The 16,270-nt window shown below is 45.7% G+C and overlaps 1 protein-coding gene across 1 annotated transcript in view; it reads left to right on the top strand.

Moving 5' to 3' along the window:
- Positions 1–16,270, top strand: part of LOC144686788 (low-density lipoprotein receptor-related protein 1-like) — a 1,926,687-nt gene that overhangs the window by 1,805,502 nt on the left and 104,915 nt on the right. The window contains exons 74-75 of the mRNA XM_078552493.1: positions 5,675–5,809; positions 6,847–6,969. Of these exons, the coding sequence (XP_078408619.1) occupies positions 5,675–5,809; positions 6,847–6,969 (258 nt within the window). The remainder of the gene's footprint in view (positions 1–5,674; positions 5,810–6,846; positions 6,970–16,270) is intronic.

The following is a 16,270-nucleotide window of genomic DNA, read 5'->3' as shown; positions in this document are numbered from 1 at the left end:
TCATCAGATGGGTCATGGAGGAAGACAAAACAGGTAGCTCGGATAACGGGATGGGGCAGGGGCAGGGTGGGCATGGGGACAGTAACGAGTATTGGCTCTGAGGGGAAGGAAGGCATATGGGTGGAGTTCAAGGTCAGCACAAGTGGCTGACCAATGGGACACCTTAATAATTATGAGGCAACTGAATGTCGAGCATGCTCAGTTGTGTTCTCTTTTCTATGGTGACGCCTACACTTGTTACAATCTGAGCTGATGTTAACACTGGCCAAGTCAAATCCCGGAGTGCAACCTGGCTTAACAGATCCTACCTTTTATTTTGAAACTGTGGATTGAAGTTACTGAACATATTCACAGGAGCCTGCTGTTAAACTGTTAACGCAAAGAATAAAACATTTATTAAGCAAGAAAAATGAACTATATTACATTAGGGAAAAAGGTTGGAAAGCTCTCAATACAAACATAAGAAAATTATCCAAATATTCACTATTCCCTCACCCCAACTATCTCTTTACAGAACATACAAATTCTGAAAGATAAAACAATTTACCATATCTATTTTATACTCTAATAATCAGGGCAATTTTGAGGTACATGTGAATTAACAGGTGAACTGTGGTCAGACACAACATACTCCAGAGTAAATGACAGATGCGACCCAAGCAGATTTCATGGATTCCTCTACAACCGATCAAGACATTCATCACACTGTGAGCGAACCGGTCTCACTGAAACCCTGTCTTTCTCATGAGGGTTTCCAATCCTCACATTCGAAGAATGCCTTGGAATTCTCTCCAAATGTCGCTCCCACTCAGACAGCTTCAACAAGGATCCACCTCCAGGGTTTCAGTCTCACCACCTGAGATTCCTTTCCTCTGGATCTCTGAGTACACTCAAGCTTCACCTTCCAAGCACAATTTCAGATCTTTGGCCATGCCAAGCAGAACACCACTGCTCCAAAAGGCCTGCAATAAGGAGTCACCAACCTTTGGGTATCTCCTCACATCTCCAGGGCATTTCTTGAGCCTGCTTTTCTTCAAGTCTGCTCCCTGCAGCTCTGTCTTTAACTTGGAGCTTATTTCCCTGCATCTGTTGTTTATCTTGACTTTATGGGATTTACTCTGATCCTTGTCTTTGTTCCTGTGCGGGACTTTCTTCAGGGGCCTCTTCCTGGGGCCATCTCCTGGTTCATCTCCCCGTGTCCTGCTCCCTGGGACGCTTTCCTTATAATGGTGCTCCTGTTCAGGTCACCAGCTCTCCAGTTTTTGGCCATTCCATTTCTTTGCTTCCCTCCTTCTGTGCAGACGCGCAGGTCTGGTTGCTGGCCTGAAGAACGTAAAAGACACAAACTGCGCATGTGCTTCCATTTCCCAGCCAGCGTATACGCAGGAGACCCGAGGCGCACCAGGCACTGGAGCCTCCGACTTCCGAGATAATTATTCAAGTTTCGCAATACATTGCAACAGGTTTGTTCCCAACTCATGGGCCTCATAACATTGAGATCCCAGCATGGTCCAGAGCTGCCATTCATTTTGTGCCATTTACCATTGGCTGCAGTCACAGGCAGGGATGAAGGGAGGAAGGTGGATGCCTTCAAGGAGAATGGCTGGTGGAGGTCAGCCAACTCAGGACTCCCAGCCACCATCCTCCTGGGTGAATGGTCTTGGCTGACAAGGGCTCATGCATTAGTCTTTCTGTGCTGCCAAGGCATAGGTAATGATCTATCTATAGAGTCTCGAGGGTAGTGAAGGCAAGCGGAATAGTGTCAGAGGGAGGCTTCTTGCACATGGCTCTAAAAGCAACTCTGCCTTGGTAATGGCTCTCATCCAAATGAGGAGAAGGTGGACCCATTGCCAGGTGGCACAGAGCCAGGAGGAGAAAGGGCCTGAGTAGCAAGAGGCAGCGGTGCCTCTAAAAGATCAAAATGCTGGCAAACATAGAACACTGCAATGGCGAGCATTGGCCCAACCATGGGTGCATGGCCGATGGTACTCTTATCTAGAAATGAACAAAAGGCAATGCAAGAGGCACCCTGTATGAAGATGTGGTTGCTCACATCTTCCAGCTTCTCCAGTATGAGCTGCAGTCACAAGTGCCTTCAAGGGATTGCAGCATGACATCACTAGAAAGGAAGTGTGCCATCGCCTAACCTCAATAAAATTAAGCCACAACATGTTTACCCAATCCATTATGAATGACTGGTGCCTTTATTTCATTTAAAAAAAAACAACTTGGTGCGCAGCAGTGGTTCCCTCTAAACAGCATGGTGCTCAGCCTAGCAGCAAGATTAAGTACAGGTATGACATGGTGAACAGTCTTAGATCATGCAACATGGCATGAGACGACCCCCAACGTTTTGGTCAGACCACAACGGAGCCACAGCGCCGGAGAGCATTGAAACAACAGTGTGCTGACAGTGCAGAAAGGCTTTGAAGACACAGTGCTCCAATAATGAGCCGGTAAGCAGACAGATCCCTCGTGGTAAGATTGCAGACCATAGCCTGTCAGTTCAGTGAATGGGACAGCGCGTCGAGAGGACCAGTACCGGGTTAGCTCAGTTGGGAATGGCGAGTGACCATGGTGTGGGCTGGATCAATAGCAAGTGAAGGAGTAAAGGCCATTGGCAGTGGCAGTGCACTAGAGCAAAGGCTGATGCAGCTGTAAAGAGCTGTGCTCTGATCCAAACAGACTGTACATAATGGGTGCCTTCAAGCAGCAAGAATGACCATCCGGTATCCCGTCAGAAACATATACACGAGGTGATTGATAAACCAGAAAATGACAGTGATGTGCACGATGAGATAAAGGGTGGTGGACGCATATTTCACACTGTCAATCGCGTGGAAAGCATTGATGCCATCTTACTATCTGAAGTGTTTGCCAAGATTCGAATTATCTGCCCTTAGAAAGTTGGTAACTACGCGTTATTGGCCAAGATTGACATAGGTGAAAGTGCCGACATACTAGCCCTATAAATTCGAAGAGATATATCCACAGACATGGAGTGCCATGGCGAATCCTACTGTTGTAAAACTCTCTGTGTGCAGTGGTTCATTAATTCCTGGAGTGCAAGTACAATCAATCTTCCTGGGTGTCACAGATGTTGTACATCATGGAAACTAAGGCCCAGCAATTGCAGGCCTACCAGCATGCCGTGACCTCACACTAGTAACAATCCATGGGATTAGTCAGACCTTACAAGGCAGATCAACCTCAGAAACTACTCCTTTCACTTCAGCTCACGACCTAACATGAAATAACCAGAACATGTTGACAAAATTGGCAGTTTTACGGGAACTGCAAAGTTACCCTTCCAAAAGAATACAAATCCGTCAATTGATCTGGTACATTTTGCACAATGCAAATGTCAGCAGCTACAAGAAGAAACGTCATAAGATTCCACACTACGGAACTGTGGAAAACCATCATTGATTCAATCCAGCATGTCCACAAACAAGTAAGGCCATTTTGGGCCTTATTGAGACGAGCCCGTCATCTCCCAGGGAGCCACTTTTAAAGGCAGGCAGCTCATCGTATTTGCAACAACTTCATCACATTGTCATCGTATTCTTCAACAACTTCATCACTTGCACCTGGGCATAGGTCAGATGAGAAGTACAAGAGAGTAGTCAATTGGATGGGTATGAACACTGACATTGAAGTTGTAGTCAAGAAGTAGGAGGCATGTCAAGAGCATGTGCCAAGTCAGCAGAAAACACCATTGATTTCACATGAAGTTCCTACCCATCCTTGGTCCTGAATAGCATCTGACCTTTTTCGTGTCCATGGCACTGACTTCATCGTCATTGCTGACTACAAAGAATCCCAATATTCAACAATTGCGCAATACGTCAAGCACAACTGTCATGCACACTCTAAGGTCTATTTTCAGTTTACTTGGTGTGCCTAGAGGGATGATTACGGATAACAGTCTGCAATTTATTGGTAAGCCATTGCAGGATATGTGTGAGAATTTGAATATTATTCGTTTTACTTCTTCTCCTCATTACCTTAGATCTAACAGTCCAGCTGAATGAATAATTTGCACGGTAAGATCCCTACTTCTCAAATGTAGGCAGACCAAACAAGATCTACACATTGCAATGTTACATCTGAGAGCGACACCTTTAAATGCAACTATTCTATCACTGGCAGAGCTCATGTTTGGCAGACCAGTGCGTACCAATTTACCTCCTCTTAAAGATTCTACTCTCTCAGAAACTAGAGAGCAACTGTTAAAACTGCAAGAGAAGATGACCAACGTGCACAAAAGAAAAAATGTGGGTATAGAATTACCAAGTTTACAGTTGTGACAACAAGTTTACATCCAGGATCCCATAGAAGGTACATGGCAACCAGCCGAAGTGCCAAGGATTTGTCCTGAACCAAGGTCCTATGAAGTAATTACACACAAAGGCGCAACGGTGAGGTGTAACTAGGGACAAATCAGATCTATTCCAGCTCCAAGACCACCGTCTATCCTATTGCATCTAGGACAAGATCACAAATGCAACCAGGAACAACATCCAAGAATGACAATCCCACAGATCACTGTGAGCCATTAAAGAAACTGCTAGACAAGATTGCCAATGCAAGATTTGGATATACCAGCAGATTTCCTTTACACTTTAGAGAGTCATAGATTCACCAGTCCTATACACTCATGTAATGGTAACTAAACATAAACATGTATTGAAAACAGTTATGCTGCTTTGGAAGGGGAATTTGTACTATGCCTTTAGAGGATTACAGCATGACATCATGAGAAAGGAAACATGTCATGTGATCCAGTTTTAGTTTCACTTTTCAGCAGAGCACACAGCAGTCAGCTCTGCTGCCGGTGCCTTCAAGCTTTATACCCAGGTATATCTGTTCCCATGTTCCTAGTCTCTATAAATGAACCCACAGCATGTTTACCCAATCTTTTATGAGTGATTGGTGCATTTATATCATTATAAAAACATGACAGCAAAGATTCTGAAGGAGTAATTTGGAGCTCCTGGGCTGCATTGAGTGAATGTCTGTCCGGGTGCTTTTTAAATATGGCACCAGGACCTTTGACCCCATGAGTTGACGGCAGGATGGGCAGCTTCCTGCCCGCCCCGCCACGAGATTTGCCAAGCTCCTTGTGGATGCATAATTAATGAGCTGAAAGCGGAAGATCAAGCGTGTTTAGCCGTCCTGCCACCCAGCGGGAATTGCATTGACTTTCCCTCCTGCCACCAGAATTGGTCCCCAGAATGGAACATTCCACCTTTGTGTCAGATGCTGAAGCCAATGAATTTAATGGTTTTAAAACTTTTTTGATCGTAATTAAAGTTATCCTTTGTTGAATTAATTAATTCAATAAAATGTGTCACATCAATTTAATTTGAATTACCGGCCTTGTGTTTTTTTAATTCACATTTCAAAATGGCGACCGACACCCAGCGGTTCACATTTTATACACGCCAAGTCAGTCGACCCCTGTTTTTGGAAGGACTTTTCAAGGCTTCACAGGTCGACTTATGTGCCACGATCTACAGAATCTGATACACGTAAACTTGCCCATTCTTTCCACTTGTGGCAATTGATTTGCTGTGTGTTTCCTTTCATTTTTAAAAGTTTTTGTTTGTGATTTCTGGACTTTTATGCTGTCTACATGGATTTTTGATTTTTTAAAACCTTCCTTTCACAGATTATAATGAATTTAATTGTGATGATGAAATAAATCCTTGTGGGATTGATGCCTACTGCAACAGGACAACATTTTCACTTTTCTGTGAGTGTCAGCCTGGCTTTCAAAGAAACAAAGCCTCAAAGCAGTGTGAAGGTAATTATCTAGTTTTTTTGTGATATATGATCTGACATTAGAAGAATTGTTTCTTAAGTTTAGTTCTTATATACATGCTGTTGCGTGAAATCTTAAATGAATTCTTCAACATTTATTTGCCTGCAATCCTGGCCTTTTCCAATTGTCAGCAAAAAGTAGATGAAACTTTAAGGCAACAAAAAAATCACCGTTATTCTCACAGCTCATTAAAATTAATTTTCAAAAGAGGTAATTTGTTTTATTAATGTTATAAAGTGTAAAATATTACAAAACACCAGGTGACAGAGTGGGTCCAAAATTTGCCATTGCAGCTTTGGAGCTTCGGTTTGATTCCAAATCCCCACATCTCTGTTGATTGGAAAATCCTATGTAAAGTAAGTTTAGATAGCTTTCATTGTAACTGTAACCCCCAAAAAAAACAAAGCTGGAAGTGGCAACTGGAATGAGATTAACAAACTACTCAGGTTGCTGTACAAAATATAAATGTAATTCCAATGCAAGAGACGCCAACTCCTCAAGGTGGAGCTGAGGCATGTTAGTGGAGTAGGGCAGAAGTAACTCTTCAATGGATCCATGCTTTATACTTCTTGAGAGTTTTTGTTGCAGATATTGAATATAAAATGCTAATAAACCTTACCATGATGACCAGTTTATTGAAGAAACATTTTAGAGAATACTAAGAGTAAATATTTTACTTTTATAAGCAATTCATCTTTTGAACATTTTCACTGCTTCATGGACTAATGCTTATAAGATACTTATGAGAATGTAGACACTGTGAATTAATGGTAACATGTCACAGCCAGAAGCACATGGATGAATAGTAAGTAACACAAACATATCTTTACTGTCAAATGTTGCCATGTCTACTATTTTAAAAGCTGACATTTCAAAATTAAACTAAATTATAGGCAAAAGCTTCTAAAGGCACCAGTAATTACTGAAGACATCATTCCAAAGTCCTTGACATTTTTTGTGTACTCTTTAATACAAAATGACCTTTCATATTTAACAGCATCTGCTTTGATTCTTCACAGATATTAATGAGTGCCTTCAGTTTGGAACTTGTTCACATTACTGCAATAACACAAAGGGGTCATACTTGTGTGCATGTGGAAAAAACTACAAAAAGACTTATAACCACAGCTGTAAAACAGAAGGTAATGATGCATAAAGATTGAGTGCTGAATTAAAATTTATAAATAGTAATTCAAATAGTCGTTTGGTAGTACAGAACTTGAGCATTGCTTAAAAAAAGAGACATGTTGAAGTTTTTCGTCTTGCACTCATTCACCAATATAAGGGCAAAACAACAATTTATACTGCATGTGAAGAGAGTGCTGATTGTTGGCAAGTGGACTCTGACTGGTAGAGATCTTGTCATGGAGAATGCACCAATGATGGTGACTGACGGTTAACTGCCAAGCATTGTTTGAAATTTAAACCAGGCAGCTTGACCCTGATTGGTCAAGGCATTGTCCTGAGGAATGAGTTAACGCATGGCCGTCACTTATTTTGTTTAGCTGAAATAGGCGGAATGTATGGACATGTTTTTTTCTATCGGCAAACAACAGGGCCCTGTTTATTAGTATATGTAGTTTCCAGTACATGCAAATATGCCAAACTGTGAGCCGACTGACAATCTTAAATTGGTTGTCAGCGTAATTCTTAGTACACTAAGGATTACTTAGCAAGTATTGTCCGATTGCAGAATCACATCTAATGTTGGACACTGGGTGGAATAGTCCGTGCCTGCTGGCAGCGGGCGTGCTCGGCGGCGTGAGTGGACAATATGGCGAGAAGGTCAAAAATCAGTTTCACAATGTCGCGAAACCAATTTGCAATTGTCTGCTCAGCCCGTTGACGGCAGGCCGCGTTTCTTGCTTTCGGACTTCGGGAACCTCATTATAATACATCTGCATATCATTATAAGGCCAGCCCACCGGAATCATCCCCCCGGCTAGATCCTCCGTCCACACGCTGATGCGTTTCACAACAGCATATATAAGGTGTGCACTTGGCAGGCTGCACTTTGAGGAGAACTTGGAGCTGAATGCATAGTCAAGTTGCATAGCGCTTGCGAGGGTGGCTTGTTGGTCTTCAAGGTTGAGGCGCATTGGAAGGGGGGTGGGGGTAACAGCCTGCGGTTGCCTTACGGTTGAAGCAACTTGGGGTGGGGGGGCGTCAAGGGCTGTCCAGCGGTTGAACGTAGTGCACAAGTACGTGCGGGGTATGGGGAGGGAAGCGGCTACACATTAGGGAAACCTTGTATAAAGTGACCATTCTTCTGCAGCTGAGACAGTTCAGGTGCAGCCACATTGACATGTGTGGAGTCAGGTCTCTAGCTTATCTGCCCACTCAAGCAACGCAGAGGCATGAAAGTGCCACCAAGTGATCCAAAGCTTTTAACCTATCAGCACAGACTGCAAACTAATGAGCATTTTAGTGGACTGCAGAACAGTTGGATGATTGGGCACATTGTAAAATCTCCTTGCTAAAGCTGGACGTGGAACAGTCACTGGTGGAGGCGCTCACAGACCCTTGCACTGTCATCATCCTGTCTGGACCAGCCTCCCTCATGGTCCAAGCTAAAATTGCAGCCTTGCAGTGCACTAATCTCTGGCCACCCAGAACAGAAAAACAATAACTGGAAAATAAGAATACTTGTCCAAACTGGTCTTGTATACTTTAAAATGGAATACCAGTAAAAACTGGGAAATAAGAGCACTGGTCAGAACTGTTTTTTCCCTTATGGCCATCCAAGTGGTGGCCAGCACTCTCCAGGATGCTTTAAGGGGCCTTTAGACTTAACCAAGAGAGGTTCTTAGTGTACCCAAGCTAACTGACACGTCTCCTTCTTTCATCCTGCAGGAGAACTACACCAGGATCATGGAGCCTGGTGAACTAGCCATATGTCTCGTGGCATACAGAGAGCGAAGACGGTGGAGAAGAGAGTGACTGAGGCGCCTGGCTGCACAGAGGGAGGGGCAGCATCCTCAGGAAGAAGGGGCAGCTGGGGCTCCCGCACATGCCACCGAAGAGTCACAGCGAGCCTTCACTAGTCGGTGCTTAGCTAGACCAAGGGTCTATAGACACTGCCTTTCATTCCTGCAGATGATCCAGAACCAGTGCCACCGAAGACTGTGCATGTCTCAGGAACTGGTCGGTGACATCTGCCAGCCATGGGTACATGGAGGACATCCACTGCTAGTGGCCCTGAAAGTGACAGCGGCGCTCAATTTTTACGCCGATGGCTTCTTTCAGGGCTCCACAGGTGACATCTATGGGATGTCACAAGTCTTAACCCACAAATGCATCCATGAGGTCACGGATACCATCTTCACGAGGGCACACAACTTTGTGCATTTTGCCCGGGACCGGGCAAGCCAGGATGCAACAGCGATTAGATTTGCCCAGATCTCGGGTTTCCCATAGGTGCAGGGTGCGATCGACTGCACTCGTGGCGCTCAGATCTCCATCGCAACATGCGGTCAACTATGTCAACAGCAAGGGTTTCCATTCGCTGAATGTGCAGCTGGTGTGCAACAACCACAAACGCATCCTGAAGGTCTGTGCACCTTTTCCAGGGACTGTCCACAACTCCTGCATTCTCAGTCAATCACATATCCCTGACATCTTCCAGGCCCACAGAAGCTGCAGGGATGGCTCCTTGGGGACAAGGCTTACCCGCAGAGGACGCGGCTGATGACACCTGTGCGGCGGCCTCAGACTGCAGCAGAGCGAAGGTATAATGAGGCTCATGCTGCAACTCGCAACATGGTGGAGCAGACCATCGGGATGCTGAAAATGAGGTTCCTCTGCGTGGACTGGTCTGGTGCAGCCCTGCAATATAGCCCACAGAGGGTGTCACAAATCATTGTCACCTGCTGTGCACTTTGCAACCTGGCGCTGCAAGGGGGAGGAGATGGCTGAGGAGGAGATGGAGGAGCTGGAGGTCTCCTCCGATGAGGGTCAGAAGGTCCTCGAAGGTGACAATGATGGTGATGAGGCCTTCGCACTGGCCAGAGGAGGCAGGCATGCTCGGGAGGCCCTCATAGCTGCTAGATTTGTGGACATTGATGACAACATGTAGTGAGGAGACACCATAGATCCTCACATTGCATCTATGAATGATTGCCTTCAGTCTGGCAGCAATAACGAGCACCATCGAGGTACAGGCATCACGAATATAGGGCTTCCCTTTTTCCCTCAGAGACCCTCCCCACACCCAAGTGCGTGAAAAACAGATTCACAAGAGTATGGCTTGAACAGAATGACCTGCAAGACAAGCTTATTCTGATAATTCACAATTGCTTTACTGAATCACCCATAACCCCACAGTACAAAACCCAAAAATTTAAAACTACTCGTTCCCAGAAGAGTCATACGGACTCAAGACGTTAACTCTGTCTTCCTCTCCACAGATGCTGTCAGACCTGCTGAGTTTTTCCAGCAAAAACTTTTGTTTTTGTTGCTATTCCAGTACTTTTGTCTGTGGTGCATAATTGGTTGCATCATTCTTGAGTGTATTGTGTTGAGTAGACTTCTTGAATTGCATTAGCTAATGGCAGGTAATGGCATTTACCTGATACCATTGTTCCCTGATAGCAGTCAGTCAATGTCCAAACCCTTTTGATGAGTCACTGTTTTTTAACTAAATGTCCAAATTAACCACTTGCTGCCCAGCCTTGTACTGCTGACTGCAGCTTATCATTTGTAATTCATAGTTCCAATCACGAGGTCAAAACATGTCCATTGGTTTGAAATTATGTTCCATGAATTTCCCAATTGGAGGGGATTCCAATCCAACACTAATACGCCCAGTGAGTGTGAGGCCGGAGCATCACTTTGCTCTGAAGACTGCACAAAGCACATGGACTGAGACACCCTCTTTATCTTGTGCAGAAAGGTTTAACATCTGAGTGGCACGAACACTGCTCATCAGAACAAGGGGCCATAGGCAGGGAGACATTCTTGGGAATTTATTTACAATAGTGAACATCATGTACAAGTGATTAACACCCTTGCCCAGGCTGTGCAAGGTTGTGGGTTCATGTCCCACTCCCGGAAACCAAGAACTGTGAATGTACTCGAAAGAGTTACATGCGATCTGTTGATAACTCGAAAGAGTTACATCTTCTTAACGAGGTGTCAGCTGTGGCTCAGTTCATAGCACCCTCACCTTTGAATCAGAGGGTTGTGGGTTCATGTCCCACTCCCGGAAACCAAGAACTGTGAATGTACTCGAAAGAGTTACATCTTCTTAACTGTCCTAAACCTGCTGCTACATCTTGGTGCTCTCCAGACATCTGCAGCAGATGTGGAGGCAGCCTGCTGACTGGTACACCCTGTCTGTGATGACTTTGCTGGGCATCCTCTGGAGGGCTGAGACCTGGAGGGCCCCGGCCTGCTTTTCGGTGTCCTGCTGTGTGACAGTGGCACCCTCCTCGGCCTGTGGAGCTGGAGCTGCAGAGGTCACAGAAAGAGGGGATTTGGATGGGCCAAACTCTCCCAGAGTTGCTTGGATGGATGGCCCCAAGGGGTACACCTGCTGATCCTCCTCCCAATGGGTGCGCAAGGGCCCCTGGCTGACTCCTTGAGGAGAAGGGGTAGCTGGAGTGAGATTAGGCTGCCCTGCATCTCTCTCGTGTACACGCTGATGGAGGCCAACTATGGAATCATGGAGTTCAGCCCACGCAGCAGTGCAGGAGCGATGTCCTGGACCAAGGTCTCCATGGCGGCTGCCATCTTACCAGTGTTGACCTCGGTGCATTGGCATACCAGCGCTATCACCTCAGTCTGAAGGCGGATGAACTCCTTCATCATGTCTTGCAATCTGAGGAGTGCAGCAGACACCTCTTCCTAATGTTCCCGAGCTTGCCTTTGCAGCTCCAGCAACTGTGACATGACTGAGTCCAGAGGCTCATCATCTGACTCGGACTCAGCAAATTTCTGGCCTCCACCAGTCCTCCGAGTCCCGGACATCTGGGAAGTCCCTGCTGCCCCCTATCGTGGATCAGAAAGTGTGATGTGCTCACCAGATTGTGATCCCGAGGCTACTCTAAAGCTAGGTCCCATGGAGGTGTGTGTCTCTGCACTCGTGGAGAATGTGGGTGAGCACTGTCTTCAATTTGGGTGCCTTCAGATTCCTCTTCGAAGGTTTCTTTGGGGCTTGAGTCAAGGACCTGGGTCATGGGCTCCATCGGCTGTTTCCCAGATATGCCTGCGAAAGCAAGGGGAGATAATTAGTGCATGGCATTGGCTTGTGAAACAGGACACACCACTCACTGCATGGTTGTCTGATGGATGTTTCACTACTGGATCCTCAGTTGGTAAGCACTGCTAAATTCACCGTCAATACAGGAACGGTCCAGATCCTCGCCAGCCAGTTGGATGGCTCTGAGTGCGTGAGGACCTTGATTTCAGGCATTCCTCCGCCAGTCTGCAACATTTCCCTCTGGTCGTGTGCCAGGTTGTCCTGCATGAATAGAGATGGAAAGAGTGTAAGCAGGATGCCTGCCAGGCCAGATGATAGGTACACCTGGCATGTGTAATTGGTGCATGGTCCCATGGAGATGATGAGAACAATGAAGTGTGTGTGAGAGAGTGAATGGTGATGTCCCTTGAACCATCTGTGAGTGAGGGCCCTGTGGTTGTCTGATGGGTTTGTGAGTGTGTGAGTTAAGAGTGATGAAAAGAGTGACTTACCCTGGTGGAACAGAGGAGATCATTCATCCTCTTGCAGCACTGGGTGGCTGTCCACTTTTGTAGGGCATTGGCACTGACCACCGCTGCCACAGCCTCCCAAGCAGGATTAGTGATGTTGCTGCCCATCCTGTGGCCAGAGCGAGAATTGAGGACATCATGGCGGGCCTCCATTGCATTCAAAAGGCGTTCAAGGGACACATAATTGAACCTGGGGTCTGCAGTCTTCTTGCCTTTCGGGGCCATGTCTTCCACGCAGCAGTCATGGGCTGGAAGCACAGAGGTATGATGAAGCGGTGGGGGGATGGCCTAGCAGATGAACGAGAGCCCACTCACCATGGAAATGGCGTGTTTCCCGGGAATGCATAATCAATATGGCTGGTTTGGGAGGATACAGTGTGAAAAGTAGCTGTTGCAGTCGGCAGGTAAAACACCCGCTACCGCACTTCGTGCAAACCTGGGACGATTGCGCCCACTGTGTTTTGAGTTTTGCAAGCACGGGCTAGTTGGGTATGGTCTGTACCTTGCCCGCTGTGAACAGCAGCTGGGACATGCTGTTTGATCTGATCCACCAGTCTTTTGGATGTATGGCCTACATGCCTAGCGGCACACTGGCACTAAACTTTATATACCACGTTACTCATTCGTGTGACAGGCAGAACGTCTTTTTAGCTTGACAGCTGCATCCTGTTAGTGGCAAATACCACTGGTGTTGCTACTGCATAGTAGCAGCGTGAAACAGCTAGCTTCACCTGTTGCTCAAATTTTTGAGATACCTTACCCTTCCAGGGTAATCTGAGGGAGACTGGACACTTTTCAGGGCCGAAAGTGACGCCCTTAGGCCCGTTCATGAGTTTGCGTGATATACAGCGCGAAATGATCTGATCGAGGCAGGATGCCTTTGATGCGCCCTATTTCAGCATCAAGCTTGCATGGTGAGCAAATGGGCCAGGCCCTATTTACAAGGTTTCCAACTAATTTTGTTTCATTCTGCCTTAGTTTCCTCACAAATTAAAACTTCATTGCATTCAGTCCCTGCTTTTTTCTTGCTTCGTACTGCATGACACTTCGGGTTGCCAACTCTGTTTGGATCATCACCTAACCTCCTGCAGAGAATCAGCCTGCCCCCACACTCTCATAATTGGCCATTCCCCCAGATGTAGATTTCCAGCATCTGTGGTATTTTGTTTTTGTTTTAATTCAGATGCCACTACCTGCCATGCCAATCGACACGTTGTTGGTACTCAATTAGACTCATCTTGACCCGTCACTGAAACAGCCTTTTTTCCCCTTCTCCCCAAGGGTCATATAACTGGTAATAAGTGCGAGTGTGCAAAGAAAATTAAAAAGAAAAACATGTGTTTAATACCGCTAAAATGTTTTGTTTTCCCTGGGTCGCTTGCAACAGTATCTAGGAGGTTAATCTTCAATTCCTGGAGATTCAAGGAATATCCCAGAAGGTTGGCAGTCCAAATGACACCAGCAACAAACATCTGTAACTTAATACATTCAACTCACCCATGTTGCATCCCATCACAAATTCAGCTTTCTTTTGCTGTGACACCAGTTATAAATAATGGACCTGACAACATATTCCTCACCTTAATATTTTTTTTATTTTAGCATTCTAGCCTGCCATCAAATTATACATTACTTCTTAATTAAAAATTAACATGCAGCTGAAAACTGAGAGGGAACATCATGAAGTTTTAGGGTTATCTAACAAAACCTGGCAAGACCTGGATTAAATTTTCAATCTGGTGGACATCTCAGCGAACAGGTACATCAGTAACCTGCCTGTAAGGGTAGAAACAGATACATTAGCCACTTTTTGAAAGGAAATTGTATGTTCATGTGAAAAAAATTGCAAGGCTATGGGAAAAGAGCAAGGTACTGGGACTAATTGGGTAATGATTGTTCACCGAGCCAGCACATCACAATGGGCGGTATTAATTAAAGGCAACGGAGGTTTCACCAGCGGGTTGGAGAGCCAGCGAGAGATCCACGTCACCTCCTTTGGGGAAGGCCCGCTGCAGTAAGTGCCAGTCAGGCATCTAAGAGGGCAACAATGGGCCTTCCCCAGGTTCAAGGAACCCCCCCAGGGACAGAGATCCTGCCTGCCGAGAGCTGTCAGCCAATCAGAAACCATCAGCTCTTCATTGCTCCGCAGTGCCAGTGGGGAGGTGGTTGCTTCTGTTGCTAATGCACAACCCCCCCCACTCTCCCAAACCCCCCAAGGCCTAAAATCGCCATGGAACCAGGCACAGGTGAGTGATGGTGGGTTGGGGGACTTGGGCAGACGGGGTGAGGGGCATTGGCAGCAAGGTCAGGGAGGTAGCTGTCAGGGCCACAGCCCCCATCCCAATGCTGGGCCCTTCGATCGGGGCACTGAGTACCTTTGAATGAGAGGCCACCCCGAGGGCTCACAAGCAGCCCCGACAGGGTTTGCTTTCCAGGCTTCCTGCATGGCAAGTCCCCCGCCTGCAGCTGAGTGAAAACCAGCAGAAGCAGCAGGATGAGGCCCTTAAGTGGACATTAATTGCCCACTTAAGGGTGTCAATTGACACTGGGGCGGGAAGGCATTTACAAGCCTTCCCACCGCAGACTTAATTGGTACAGTGTTGGGAAATCGGCAGGTGAGAGTCCTTAGCTACCATCCTCCCACTTGACCAAAGCCAACAAACTTGCCACGGGGGGAGTACATTAAATTCCCCCTGTGGGTCAAATGGTCTCCCTCTCTGTATATGATTCTCGATTCTAAATCTTAAACTCAAAGGGAAAAAATAAATACTCATCTTGCGTGCAAAACTGATGGCAAAATCAAGTATTACTTCATTAATTGACGTGAACTACTCTTCACCCTGTGTTTTGTTAAAAATGGATGAACTGATTTAGAGATAACACCTGTTCACACAGCTAGTGCAATCCTTTCTTAGTGATACAGAATAGCACATCAAAAAGAAAATCGACAGCAATTAAGTGAGAAAATGAACTGTTTCCACATTCCTATCCTTTCCATTAACAGCTCATTAAAAATGGAAAGCAAGCAAAGGCAAGAAGCACAGCAGGTGTTATTTATCCAGCTTTATTGAAAGCCTAGTTTTCTGTAACGAATTTCATTTAGCGGTTTATTTATATGCTTCATTTATTTACCCTGTTGCCCTCTCCTTTTGCCTTGCACACTCATCCTTTTGTCATTTATTCCTTCCGCCCTATAACAAGCCTTCCTGTTTATTCTACCCCCCGCCCGCCTCCCCCTTCCCTGCTTCTGTACTTGCTTAAAACATGGCATACCTTTAACTTTTTCCAGTTCTGACTGGAATAGTCATTGACCTGAAAAGTTAACTTTGTTTCTGTCGCCACAGATGCTGCTTGACCTGCTAAGTTTTCCAGCATTTTCAGTTTTTGAATTTTGTTCCCGGGCAACGCCTAATATTTGTTGGAAAGTCAATAGCTTATCATTCAAAGTTCCGGTACTTGTGCATATATCTCAAGTTTCTGGCCACTGTAAAGCTTCAGCATGCATTTCTCTTCTTTATATTTATAGTTAGGGATTTTGTGCTGTAATTTTCCTGCATGCCCCACATACCTTTTATCTTTGTATCCAAAGTGTTTTGACTTGAGAGCCAAAAGTCTATCTATAATGGTTTTACATCTTTTCTGAAAAAACAAGTTGATTAAGGTTTTGGCATAACACCAAACAAAGCCTATTATGAGGTGCTTGAAGTTACTATTGGGTTATATTTTGCTTTTAAT

The sequence above is a fragment of the Cetorhinus maximus genome, chromosome 11, assembly GCF_964194155.1.
Source record: "Cetorhinus maximus chromosome 11, sCetMax3.hap1.1, whole genome shotgun sequence".
Classification (NCBI taxonomy): domain Eukaryota; kingdom Metazoa; phylum Chordata; class Chondrichthyes; order Lamniformes; family Cetorhinidae; genus Cetorhinus; species Cetorhinus maximus.
This window is presented reverse-complemented; position numbering and strand designations above follow the sequence as displayed.